Raw genomic sequence first — 14,089 nt, forward strand, 5'->3', positions numbered from 1 at the left:
ACATTAAAAAGTGATGCTATTGGGAAGAGATTGGGAGGAGGGGCTGTAGGAAGACAAACAACTGTGATGCTGCTGTTGGAAACCACCCGTATGGGTCTTAGAAAGGGCTAGGAATCATCGGCAGACCTGGGGCCGTCTTGGCTGACAGCATTTATTAGTTGTGACTTCTTGGCAGCAGTTTATGCTCTCTGAGTCTTAAATTTTCTCATCTGAAAATAGGGCTTATAAACCCTCCCATCATGTTAGATAGTGCGCGTGAATGTAATGCAAATCTAACTCAGGGTTACCACATTCTCATTCTTGCCTTGGCTCTGTCCCAGGCCAACCCTGTGATCTCTGTTAGATGATTTCTATGGAGAGAAGCAGGAATTGGGGAGCATCTGTGGCTCGGGTGATATCTTTGCTGTTGTGAAAGTAATGTCACAGGCACAGACGTCGATCATGGGCTGATCTCCCATACTACTGGGCTAATGTGCGACTGTAGAGTGATCATGTGCTGATTCTAATAAAGCAGAATGCCAGACAGTTATTTCCTTGGGGTTGGAATTCACCTTTGGTTTCAGGCTGCCTTCTTCTTTTTTGATCGACATGTTAAATGCAGCCATCCACCCTTCAAGGGAGGCAGCAGGTTTGTGGTTTGCTCTGTTGTGTTGTGGTGGTGAGGTGGTGTCATGAATGTTGGGTGTGGTTTGGGGTGGAAAAGGGGGGCAGCAGAGATTGATCAGTTGGTCTATAGATTTCAATTGAAAATATTTTTTAAAATCCCAGAAAATTCCCAAAGCATAACTTGAATTTGCCATCCACACAGATGACTCTTTACACAGTCCTTGCATTGTTTTAGGTAGTATACATCATCTAAAGCACACAGGAGGAGGTGGTAGGTCATATACAAATACTACATCATTTTGTACCAGGGATTGAGCATCTGGATTTTGATGTCCCCATAAGTCTTGGTACCCCATACTGTGGGGGGACTATATCATGTCTATCTTGAACTACCAATGTTCATTTAAAAAAAAAAAAAAGAACTTTACAGCATACTTAAAGTTTCTTGCTTTTGGTTTAAGTAGATTGAAAAGATACTTACCAAGATAATCTAGCATGAGGCATCAGTCCTACTGACTTTATATTGCTCTTCTACTGACTTTAAATAGAATATGCTTTCTATTTGTGATGTCATTACCAGTGACTTCATTTGTCTCTGCATTATAACTTTCCTTGGCTCACAGGATGGACAAATGCTAACCTTGAAGCCCTGTGCCACCATGCCCATTATTTTATTTTCCAACAATTTCTTGTCTTTTGGTTTCTGGACACTATAGTTGTGCAGAGTCAAGTGGTTCTACCAGGATTCTCATGAAAAAGAGCAGCATCTCCTAGAGAGTTTGTCTTTTCCAACTTTGTGCCTGGTCCATGCCACATTCTCCTCCATATTTCTGTGTGAACAGTTATGTTACTTCTTCTTTTTGTCTGTCTTTTGACTCAGTGTGGAAGATTGAACCCTGTTTCACTGCCCTGTGTGTGCTTTGCCTCCCTCTCTTGCAACCGCTTCTTGGATTTCTGTCTCTTTCTCTCTCTCTCACACACACACACGCACAAATGTGATGTTTGATGTCACATTATTTTCTTTTAAAACTGCTCAGAGCTGAACCATGTAAGATACCTTTATTGCTTATTCTTGGACAACTTGTATGTTTTCTCTAGAATGAACAATTCACCCCCACCCCCCACCCTCCTTTGGTTGGTCTTCTGTGAACTTGCAGCTAATTCCATCCCTACTTGGCCAGCTGTTAAGTAGTGTCTCATTGTGTTGAGGTGCATGGGGTCCTCTCCCGGCCTCGTCTGACGACAGCTCCCACCATGACCTGCCCTTCCCACCCCTGGTAAGCATCCTGTGGGTCCTCTCACAGGTCTGTCCTGGCTTCACGCGCCACGGTGTCCTCATTCGTGGTTAGGTCTCTGTCGGCACACATCTTCTAGTACCCATCTGAGAAAGAGAGAGGGGAACTTTTTGGCGACACTTCATTTCTGAAAGTGTTGTATTCTACTGGAGCTCATGCTTTACTGATAGTTGGTCGGTGAGGTCCAGAATTCTATGTTGTAGAACATTTCTCTTAGAAGTTTTGAAGTCAGTGTGCTGTTATCGTATAGATTTTGGTGTTGCTCTTAAAAAGGTCCAACCCATTCTGATTTCTGATTCCTTTTCCCTTTGTTGGTGACTTGTATTTTACTTTCTGGAAATTCCTTCCTTTCTTCATTCCGTCCCACCCTCTTCTGGGATCTGATTCTCTTAAAACCTCATTATCAACCTTTCTCAAATGTTCTCACTGAACGTAATCTTTTTCTCTTCAGAACTCACAAAGCATTTTTTTAACTTACTTATTTTTAAGTGGAGGAAAATTGCTTCACAGTATTGTGAAGCCTCTGCCATACATCAATATGAGTCACCCGTAGGTGTACACGTTTCCTTTCCTTCTTTAACCCTCACAAATCATTTTTATGTTTCATTTTCTTATGACCCATGGTCTGTCTGTTTTTTAACTATTTGCGTTTTTTTTTCTTATCTGATACATTTTAATTTTTCACAATAGGTCTTGATTGTTAGTGCTTATACTCAGTTTTTTTTGGATCAATGTGAATTTTCTAGTTACACAAGTCTATTCTCCTTTGAAGATTTGGCAGGGTATAGACCATTACTATACACCGTGATTGAGGCAAGAGTAGGGTACTGTTTCTATTTGCAGATGCTTTTCTTGAAACTCACTTGGGCATAAAATATGTACCACTTGTGTGTCACCACTTGAAAAAGCTCATTACCTTGTTGTATGGTGTGGTGTCTTACGAGTCCCTTGGACTTCAAGGAGATCCAACTAGTCTATCCTAAAGGAAATCAGTCCTGAATATTCATTGGAAGGACTGATGCTGAAGCTGAAACTCCAATACTTTGGCCACCCGATGCAAAGAACTGGTTCATTGGACAAGACTCTGATGCTGGCAGAGATTGAAGGCAGGAAGAAAAGGGGACAACAGAGGATAAGAAGATTGGGTGGCATCACCGACTTGATGGACATGGGTTTGGGTGGACTCTGGGAGTTGGTGATGGACAGGGAGGCCTGGCGTGCTGCAGTCCATGGGGTTGCAAAGCGTTGGTCACGACTGAGCAACTGAACTGAACTGAACTGAACAGTGTGATGGTGCTTTGTGGAGTGGTGAGAGATTTCTTGAAGTCTGGGTAGGAATCATTCTTTCATTATGACTTTCCCTCCCCTGTCTCTCTTCCTGTGTCCTGGGATAGAGTGCGCATCAGAATTCTTTGCAGTTTGCATCTTATCAAATCTCTGCTTTCTTTCTACCTGATCACAGAACTATCCCCTCCATCTTTCCCCAGTCGTCTTGGGTGAGAAGCAATGATTCCGTGTGTGGGTTTGTCTCCTGGTTTCTTCTCTGGGCTCCGATCCATCTTGGGGAGTGTTGCCTGGCGGGGACATTTGCTTCTTGGTAGTCCTCTATCCAGCCACTTGTTGAGAACCTTGTCTCTCATTTCTGGATTTTTGTTCATCATAATGTAACCTTATTGGTACTGTTCAGATCTTTGGTTATTTATATGCACATACTGTAAGTGAAACCTTTTTAAAAAATTGAGTATGTGTCACGTTTGTTTTTTTAATCCAATGACAAGTCTACCGATTGTAGAATTAATGTTTTTGGCATTTTTAAAAGTGGCTTATCACTGCTTTCTGTTCAGTTGTATGTATAAGTTTCTATAGCCAGGACAGCAACAGCAGTGATTTCTGTTATTAATTATTTCTTTTTTTTTTTTTCCAGAAAACATCTGTTTCTGCTTTATTTTTTTTTAATTTATTTATTTTTTTAATTTTAAAATCTTTAATTCTTACATGTGTTCCCAAACATGACCCCCCTCCCACCTCCTTCCCTGTTATTAATTATTTCAAACTTCTTAGTGAAAACTACCGTGAAGTGGAATCAACGAGTATGTGCCAACTTGTTTAGAAAACAAGTTTTTCTCCTGGGTACTTGACCTTTCCTTGAAAATACTGCCAGTCCTCTGGGTATTTAGAGAGAATTGTGTGGACGAAGGCTGTCAGTTAACACCTCCTGAGAGACAGCTCTTCCAAGGAGATGTATTTCTCAGCGGCGAAAAGCATCCTGGTTTTATACTCTTGTGGGAGGACTTTTTTTCAGTGTCCTTTGCTCTGTTGGGATTACTGATGATTCCCACTTTGTGTCTTCTCTCCCAGCTGTTGTTTCCATTCAGCACATAGTTCAGCGTGACATTAATAAGTACCAGCCTGATGAAAGCCTTGACATGGTGTTGTCGTGGCTACTTGGCATAGCTGACCGCTGAATCAGGACTTCTCTAAAGTCAGGAATCAACAACTGAATCTCAGAAATGGACACACCCTGGTCAGGCAGTTGAAGGATGATAAGCCAAGTCTGGAGAATATTTCAAGGAGGAGGGAATGACCAGCAGTGTCAGATTCTGCAGATAGACCAAGGAAGATGGGTCTTGAGAACTCACTAGCAGCATGGAGGCTGTTGGTGACCTCGATGGACAGTTTTGGCACTTGTGGTGGGGAGGAAGCCTGACTGGCAGGGGGCTATAGGAGAAGAAGAATCTGAGATGACAGACCCTTAAAATATTTTGTTGTCAAGGGGATCAAAGTGTGGTAGCTCAAGGACAAAAGTAAGGTCCATAGTAGATTTCATACAATTATTTTAGCATCTGCAAAAATACAGTATTAACAACTTTTGAAGACTCTGAGTTGACAGCTGAGTGCTATTTTCTATGCTGTTATGGTTTTAAAAAATTAATTTTATTGAAGTATAGTTTATTTACACTGTTGTGTTAATTTCTACTCTACGACTGATTCAGTCATATACATATATACATTCTTTTTAAAAAATACTCTTTTCCATTATGGTTTATCACAGATACATTGTGCTATATAAGGGGACCTTGCTGTTTATCCATCTGATATGTGCTAGTTTGCATCATACTGTTAACGGTTTTTAGGAACTCTAACAGTAAGGCTAGAGATAGACTTTTAACCTTTCTTGGGATGTTCCAGTCAGGAGAAGCTCTTGGGGAAGAGGATGGCTGAGGAGTCTTGAGGGATGGAAATGGTCAGCCTGCGGGTAAGTGGGTCTCCAAACATTGGGCACAGTGGGGAGGGGTGCCTTTATACAGGACACAGTGCAGGCTGGTAGAGAGGAAATGGTGCAAAGGAGGCGGGACTGTGGTAGGTTCCCCTGTATCAGTTTAAGAGATTGGGACATCTTTAGGAGGGAATTTATTTCCAGGGAGTACCTCCAAATGTTATAGAAAGGCAGTAGATTATGATCTCATGTGGAAAGAGTGAGGAGGGTCAAGAGGCTTTAAGAATGTGTTTTATAAGTTACGTTTTAGGGGTCAGTTTGCATCTGTGTTGGAGCAGGAAATGGCAACCCACTCCAGTATTCTTGCCTGGGAAATTCCATGGACAGAGGAGCCTGGCGGGCTCCATGGGGTTGCAAGCAATCGGACACAACTGAGCATGCACACATTGCTTTTTGTGTGCATAAAAGTGTTTCAGAAATGAAAGCGGATATTTAAGCTGGTTAGGTCATCCTGCTCGGGGGAAGCAGAGGACAGGGTGGATCAGTGATAAATGGCTGGATATGATGGTAAAGGACCACCTTCTCTTTATTCACCCCCGGGTTATTCACTCTTCCCCATTTCGCTTACAGAGTGAATGCCACTTGGGAAGGAAGAGTAGAAGTACAGTTTGTTTCAGGACTTTGTTCTTTAACAGCTGAACAAATCTAGAAATGAAAAATTCTGGAGCCTGGCTGGACAAACAGCAGCGGGTTTCCTAAGAACTCTCTAGGTGACGTGATTAATATAACCAGGGAATTAGCCGAGTAAGGCCCATGTATGAAGGGGATGCCAAGAGAGGTGTGTGTGTGTGTGTGTGTGTGTGCGCGTGCGCGCGCGCGCTCGTGTGTATTCTAGAAGCTTACTGTCTGTGTTCTGGATGAACAGTTGATTTCAGTACTGAATCTCTTTCTCTTTTTAAATGTTTTGGCTGTGTGGCATCTTAGTTCCCCGGCTGAAAGGGCTGAGTCTTAACCTCTGCACCTCCAGGGAATTCCCTGAATTTCCTTTTAAAGAAGTCCAGATAAATGAGGGTGCATGCAGAGCAACTGTGGAGTGTTGGCGTAGTGGTTTCTGTGGTCGTATTTAATAACTTTGAGAACTGGAATCTGAACGGTTTTCTGTGCTGGTTAAAAAGTGACAGGGATTGATAATACATGTTCCATTGTAATGATTGCCTAGGGCTTTGGAGTCCCTGGCTTTGCCCTTGGAAGGTCTGAGTCAGTAGATATGGGGTAGGGTCCATAGTCTGTGTTTTATTAATAACTGTCATTAATCTTGTGCTTCCTCCACCCCAGCCTTTCCTCTCAGAAAGAGCTGTACCTGACATCACTGTTTAAGTTGGTAAAATAGAGTGTTAATGTGAATTGAACTTTTTATTAGTAATTCTGTGCTATGGATGATTCAGTAGCTAATGGCAAAGGTTATAGTTTAGTGTATTTTCATTTTTGAATATACAAATGAGAATGATTGTAGAAGTTGAAGAACAGCTATGTTTTTTCCTCACGTCATTTTAGAACTTGGCTTGATGTTATATTCTGTGGTATATGTGTTGTGTGTGTATGTGTGTGTGCATGTGTATATGTGTACATGCGTAAGTGTGCACACAAACCCAGGCAGCAGTGTGTAACACTTACAGTGAAGTCCTTTGTCTTCCTTCTTCCCCAGCCCCACCCCTCAGGGATAAGTATTAAAATGTTGGTGTGTATATCTGGGGACATTTTTCTGTGCACACATACGAGTGAGTGTATGTAATTTTGTCTTTATAAAACAGACTCAAGCATGCACGCTGTTCTGAGCTTGCTTTGTTCACTTGTGGTCTTAACATTCTGCATCAGTATATTTTAGACCTGTTTGTAGTGATTACACAGAGCCACCAAGGCAGACAGCCTCCTTTTCTTCAGATAGGCTGCAACAAGAGTTTTTCAGACACACGGTATGTGTTGCTTGCTTATTAGGATGTCTCAATAGATTGGATTGGGGAGATTATGAAGTATTTCGTATTGGACCATGGGAAACTCAGCATACTTCAGACGAATTACTATTTTGTGTGCCGTGAGTTGTGCTGGTGTCTGCAGCTCCTATCACAATAGTACATCAGTGTCTGAGCCAAAGGGATGTACATGCGTGAGTGACCCCATCATAAAAAAGCTAAATGGACTCAAACGTAGGGAGCCACCTGAATTTTCAGTCAAGTGCCGTATTGTTGATGAGGTCAGTTCCTTTTCACGGCAGGAGTTTATCCCGGTTTAAATGGTTGCGTTCCCTTTTGGTGGTGCTAACTTGCTGTATGCTCTCATACAGGATCCAAACTACTGGATACAAGTGCATCGACTAGAACACGGAGATGGAGGAATTCTGGATCTCGATGACATCCTCTGTGATGTGGCAGATGACAAAGACAGGGTGAGTTCAAGTCCAGGGAAGCGGCTCTGGTGCATTTTGTGAAGACTGGGGAGGGTGTGGGTGGAGGGGAGCACTTTCCTTTCTGTTTCAGACACTATTTTAAAGAGCGTTTGGGCCACTCATACTGGTTTGCTTATTTTATCATAAGTATCATGAATCTTTGCTTTCCTGAACCCCAGGGACTCAATACTAGGTTTTGGGAATTTTAAAATTGCAGTGTTTAAATGGAAACATTTTAAGAAGTTTCCATGCCATTCCCCCCTTATTTTCGCCAAACGTAACATCTTTCTTGACAACTCAGGCCTGTCATTATGATCACCATCTCTGTTTTGATCCCAGTGGCTGGCATTCCCTGGCTGCGTTCCAGCGTCCTCCCAGTGGGCTTGGCTTCCAGGAAGCCACCCTTTCCTCTGCAGCTCCTCTTCGGGTTCTGTCATACTGCAACACCATCTTCACTGTCAGCACTGAAGCCATTTCCTGGACCCACCTCCTGTCTGTCCTCACTGACAGAGGGGGCAGAGGAAAGACTCAGGGTGTGTTAGGAGCATGACAGGATGCTGGGCTCTGGCACAGGAATTCAGATTCCGCCCCTCTCAATCTTCCCCCGCCACCTCCGGCTTCATTTTAGGCAGCTGGTTAAACATATGATTTTATTTCAGTATTTACTTAAGTTTTAAATATAATCACAATAAAAACCAAACATTTCAAAAAGTGTGAAGTATTAGAAAGTTAATGAGTGCCATTGATCTTTCCATGCAAACAATCTCTTTTTGCTGAGATAAGCAATACCAATTCTGCAGCTGGCAATATGTATAACGTGATACTCTACCAGAGTTTAAAAATAGGCTTGATCAAGAGATTGCACGTGATACAACTGAAGTAGTGCAGATTCTTGATTGGATGAGGTGCTGACTTGAGCAGGCTGTGGTCATGCCCCTCATGTCTGGCAGTGAGATGATGGGGAGGACTGGCCGCCGCATCCTCACCTGTTCATCATGGCTTGTGATATAGCTCAGGGTGGGCTCTGCAGTGATGTTACCTCATGGGATCAAGGAAGGTAAATCTCCCAGCGATCACTCCTGTTCCTCCCAGGTGATGGATCACGCCAACCACCAGCCCCTTGCCTCCTGGGCTGTGGGCTGCCGCGTCTTCTTTACACCTGCATTCCCGACAGTTAGCATGGTGCCTGGTGCAGAACCAGTTGATGTCTTATGTGTTTTCTTGAAATCTTAAGGAAAAGGAAAATTTCCAGGTACCAGGTATTGTGTAACGTCAAGGTTATTTGATTCACTAGCACCTGCCATAGTGGGGTTTGTCCCCTGCAGCTCCCATGGGCTGGGAGCACATTGTGTTGAAAATACAGAACTTTCCTGCCCACATGTGATTTGCTGCTGTTTCTTCAGGTGTCACTTCTAGTCATGAGGCTCCAGGAGCAAGAGGCTCTCAAGTCCTTTTGCTGCAATCCACATGAAGAGGCCCCTCTCGAGACTCAAATTATAGTCACTTTATTGTGCAGCTCAGCTCCAGAGCTTAGACAACTACAGAGATTTGTGAAGGATTTAAACAGGTGTCCTTTCCCAGTCATAATGCTGCAAAGAGATGAGCTAATGTTGTATTGATCTTTTAATATTTTTTCTTCTGCCTTCCTCTTCCTTCTTTTCTTTTTTTGGTTGTTTTTCTTAAGATAATATGGCTTCTTGTGCAGAAAGAGAAAAATACCAGCAAAGACATAGCTACCCGTGACCCCATTGCTGCCTGAAGCTCATTACTGCTGCTCTTTGAGTGGGCTTTGCTTTTCCTGACACTCTTTTCCTTCAGACACACACACACTGTTTCTCTTAAATAGGAGGGAGTGAGCCTGCCTTTTTGGAGTTGCTTATAAATATATTTCCATGTCTACCGATGGTGGCTTTGCTGACAGAACTGCACAGTGTTCTGTTTTAGGGAGTTTTGTGCTGGTTCTTTCTTCCTGGTTTGGATTCTTGCATTTCTGTGGAGGAGGCCCTGTGGTCTGGGGCGTGTCCCTGCCCACAGCGGCAGTGATGAGCATGCCTGTTTCTCTGCCTGTTTCCTTCAGTTGAAGTATAGTTAATTTACAATTTTGTGTTAGTTTCAGGTATACAGCAGAGTGATTCAGTTATACTTGTGCATATATTCCTTTCCATTATTGCTTATTACAGGATATTGCAAACTGTTTCTTTTCTGCATTGAGCACAGATGTAGGTTTCCCCCAAGTTGGTGCCTTTTCACTCTGTGTTTTGACTTTATGTCCAAGTAAAGAGAGGGAGTAAGAATTGGCTCTGAGACTGCCTCCGTGCTGTGTCTTGCCCTGGTGTGTTGTCGGGACCACGGTTGCCATAGGAGCAGGATGATATAGCACCTGGCGGGTTCATGAAGCACCCCCATCAGCATTCACACTCCAGACACAGTTCACATTCTGAGTTGGTATTGAGACGTAGGTGTTCGGCTATTGGGTTATTGAGACTTATTTTACGGCCCAGTGTATGGCCTTTTTGGTGGGTGTTTGGAGAGAGAGGAGAGAGAGGGAGAGATAAGGAGAGAAAGAGAAGGTGGGGGCAGGGGGAGAGAAAGGAAAAAGAGGGAGAGAGAGAATAAGGCAAACTGATCTAAAACAGTTGCCTATTAAAATCATAGGGTACTTAATAAACTGTGTTTTAGATTTTATAATCATTGTTTTGTTTCAAAGTATTTAAATGTGTGTGTGTGTGCATGTGTGTTAGTCACTCAGTTGTGTCCGGATCTTTGTGACCCCGTGGACTGTAGCCCACCAGTCTCCTCTATCCATGGGATTCCCCAGACAAGAACACTGGAGTAGGTAGCTATTGCCTTCTCCAGGGGATCTTCCCAACCCAGGGCTTGAACCCAGGTCTTCTGCATTTCAGGCACATTCTTTACCATCTGAGCCATAAGAGAAGTCCAGATATGTATATGTGTAAAATTAATTTCAGTTTTTGAAGGAGCATCTTCATGGACCCACTTTAAGTTGTAACTCAAAACATATAAGTAATCCAGAATCTCAGCACCACATGAGTGTTGTTGGGTGATTGTTGTATTATTTTATGTATTATTTTGAGTTCAAAGAAAAGTATATTATTTGAAGCGATAAAATTATACAAAGTGAGGGATTGTGTGTAGTCAGCTGCATGGCTGTTTTCCATGGTTCTGAAATTTGATTCTGTATAATCACCTTGGAGTATTTTCAACTTTTTTTTGGCAGGTTCTCTGACTAAGAATCTTGACACCTATTTTGCTTTTAGGTTAGAAAAGCAATCTTCTAAATAAATAATACATTTCCTCTTAAAAAAAAAAAGTCCTGTTTTTTGGAACTCCTCTGGGCTCCTGCATTTTATACTCTCCACCCCTCAAGTGAGCCAACTCATTGGAAAGGCCCTGATGCTGGGAAGGTTTGAGGGCAGGAGGAGAAGAGGGTGACAGAGGATGAGACGGTTGGATGATCCCTGAAACAATGTGCATGAGTGTGCACAAACTCCGGGAGACGGTGAAGGAAAGGGAAGCCTGGTGTGCTGTACTCCATGGGATTGCAAAGAGAGGGACCCAACTCAATAACTGAGCAACAACTCCTCAAGTGCCCCAGGTGCTGTTTTTGCTCCCAAACTGTGAAGACAAGACTTCATTGGCTTGTCCACCTGGCAGTCCTGTAAAAGGGCAAACTCAGAGATACAGATTTTATACCTGGTCATTGAATTTGTAAAATTATGAAAAAATATTTTTAACAGAGGGAAATTAGGGTTGAGAGGAAATAATTCAAATGATCACAGGAAAAAATTGAAGCATCTATTAGCTGTAATTTTGGTCACTATCCTTTAGTTATTAATGTTCAATGCATAGCACTGAGAAGCTTTCATTTAGCGCCTATATGATTCCAATACCAGGGCTTACCCAAATGTATTCAAAATGGTGTGAGTGTGGGTTGTCTTGGGTTCTTGGAGTAGGTCTGATTTCCTAAGACACAGAATATTCTAGAGTTAGGTTGAGCATGAGGATGTGCCCTATGTGTTCATCTCTTCTGGACAGTGATTCTTCCAGGCAGGGTACAGAGTCAGCCTGTACGTGCTGTTACACCGGTCTGTTTACTCTCAGAATCTGATTCTCAGTCTTCTCATTGACATCCTGCCAAACTGTGAAGAACCATAGTGGCTCTCACGCATTCTCTAGCACGGTTGACAGCAGCTATAACTCGAGCCTTCCTGAATGGTGCGCTGTTCTGTCTGAATTTCTCCCTGATTTGCTGTCCATTATTCATTATTCACTATCTCTGAGCTTCTCTTAGTTCCCTGTCCCTCCTGGCATCCCCTCTGTAAACTCTAGTAAACTGGGTACATAGATGTCTGGGTAAGAATACTGGGCGTTTACTTCTCCCTGCAAGCTGGCACCTTACACTGACTGAAGGGTGGAAATGGACGTTTCAGGCGGAAGTGATCAGCAGTTAGAGCTGGGAAAGGATGCTTTGTTGGGGAGCAGTCAGCAGGAACAGAGTCTTTTTCTCACTCACAGCATTGTCTTCTCTTAAGTCCTTGGTGTTGAAGGTGATTTAAGATGTGGTATCAAGCATTTCCTCTGTCACACTGGGATGTGGTTTTGTTTTGACCAAGGATGATGTCATGTGGTTCTAGCTTTGTGATGACCTTGGGAAATAGCTTTCATTTATCCATATCTAGCTCTTTGTAGGAAGAGTTGGATGGGATAGCAATTTCAACTCTTTGAAGAGTTTGTATGTTTAGAATGGGGTCCAGGTTGTCAAAGGGTTGGTTGCTGTGGAGCCAGCTGTCTGCTGCTTGTTGGAAAGAAGCCAGGATTCTCTGGGGGACAGTCTGGCTGGCCAGTGTCCTAATGTAGAATAATATTGAGAAAAAGAAACTCTTAAAATGTATTGGCATTGTGGACAAGCAACCGTCTCCACTTGTCGGTGGAAGCTAGCACAGAGACATTTGTGGCATAGACAAATAAAACTGTGTTGTTGAACCAAAGCCAAGTGCCCCTCCTGCTGTTGAAGAAAGCTTAAGTAGAGACGTTTTCAAACCAGGGTGCTGAATAATAATAGTAATAATATAATAATAATAATGAAAAGACAACACATGTAATAATTTCCTTTGAAGGATAAGACTTTTGATATATATTTTTAAAAATTATTTTTAGGTAATTTGACCTATTTATTGACTGTGCACCTATTGTGTGTCAGACGTTGTGCTTTGTGCCATGGTATATTGTTGAACACACAAGTAGATATAGTTCCTGCTTTCTTGGGGCTTAGGATCTGTTACAAGAGTCAGACTTACTGATAGATAATGATTTTGAGGAAAAGGAACAGTCTTGTGAAATATGGGATTAAAGTCCCCTGACCATGCTCAGCGGGAAACAATACTTAAAAAAAATGTGAGTGAGCTGGAATTTGGACAGCCAGGTGAGAACAAAGAAGTGTTAGATTTATATTTGAGAAATATCCCTAGCTGAATGTGTCAAGAACGAATGGGTGAACTTCCCTGATGGTCCATTGGTTCAAATTCTGTGCTTCCAAAGCAGCAAGTTATAGGTTCCATCCCTGGGCAGGGAGCTAAGATCCTACAAATCGGGTGGTTTGGCAAAAAATTAAAAAAGGAATGAATGGACAGGAGACATAGTGGACCCAGGGGGGCCAGTTGGTGGGCTTTGAGGGGGATGCGAGATGGGTGGAGGTTGGATCTGGTGGTGAAGTGGGAAGTGGGTAGGTAGGCAGATCTGAGGTAGCTTAATAGGTAAGTTTATTGGTGGGATTATTCCCCAAGGTCGGGAGTGTTGGGGGGGACCCAGGTGGGGGATCAGGATTTAGTCCTGACTTTAGCTGGTTGAGGTGCTCTGGAGGATCAGTTTGGCAGGTGAGTATTTGGAACCAAAGCACAGATAAATGTATGGGTCTGATATAAAATTGTTAAAAAATCAGATTAAAACAGCGTTGAAAGTATAGTCTAATTTTAATGAAAATAATTATACACCTTTGAAAGCTTTTAAGGGACCAATTGAAATAGTTATCTCTGAGGGTGGAATAGGTGAATAACTGGAGATTTTGTTACTTTATTTTTTTTAATTTCTCCGTAGTTCTCCTTCTGCCTAATCCCAATATGAAGAGAGCATTAGTCAGTTCTAAATTTGGGTTATAATAGGAACATCCTTTTTTTTTTTTTTCTTAAAAAAAACTTGTGTGAATTGGCATAGTGATGATTTAAAGAAATAATTAGAAATAATTTGTATAAATAGACTTCATTTAACTAGATGACTTGATTAATTTCCTCCTAGATGGATTTATTTGAGTTAGGTTCTAAATAAGAAAATATTTAAATTAAATGACTGCAGAGCACCAAATGGCTAATTAATTAACTCGAAGGGATTATTTCCCAACATTTAATTATTTCGTGAGTACTGGTTCACCCACTGCTCATTAGTTTGTGGGTGGGTGGGTCGGGGAGCAAAGGGCCAGGTGTATCCGAGGTGGTGGTGGGTGAGGGGAGTTAG

At 42.4% G+C, this 14,089-nt stretch overlaps 1 protein-coding gene across 26 annotated transcripts in view; it reads left to right on the forward strand.

The window, feature by feature from the left end:
* The window catches only part of PARD3 (par-3 family cell polarity regulator), a 572,731-nt gene that overhangs the window by 84,598 nt on the left and 474,044 nt on the right, over positions 1 to 14,089 (forward strand). For all 26 annotated transcript variants that reach the window (XM_069546411.1, XM_069546421.1, XM_069546415.1 and 23 more), the window contains exon 2: positions 7,460 to 7,561. In XM_069546411.1, the coding sequence (XP_069402512.1) occupies positions 7,460 to 7,561 (102 nt within the window). The remainder of the gene's footprint in view (positions 1 to 7,459; positions 7,562 to 14,089) is intronic.

This window comes from Ovis canadensis, chromosome 13, assembly GCF_042477335.2.
Source record: "Ovis canadensis isolate MfBH-ARS-UI-01 breed Bighorn chromosome 13, ARS-UI_OviCan_v2, whole genome shotgun sequence".
Classification (NCBI taxonomy): Eukaryota; Metazoa; Chordata; class Mammalia; order Artiodactyla; family Bovidae; genus Ovis; species Ovis canadensis.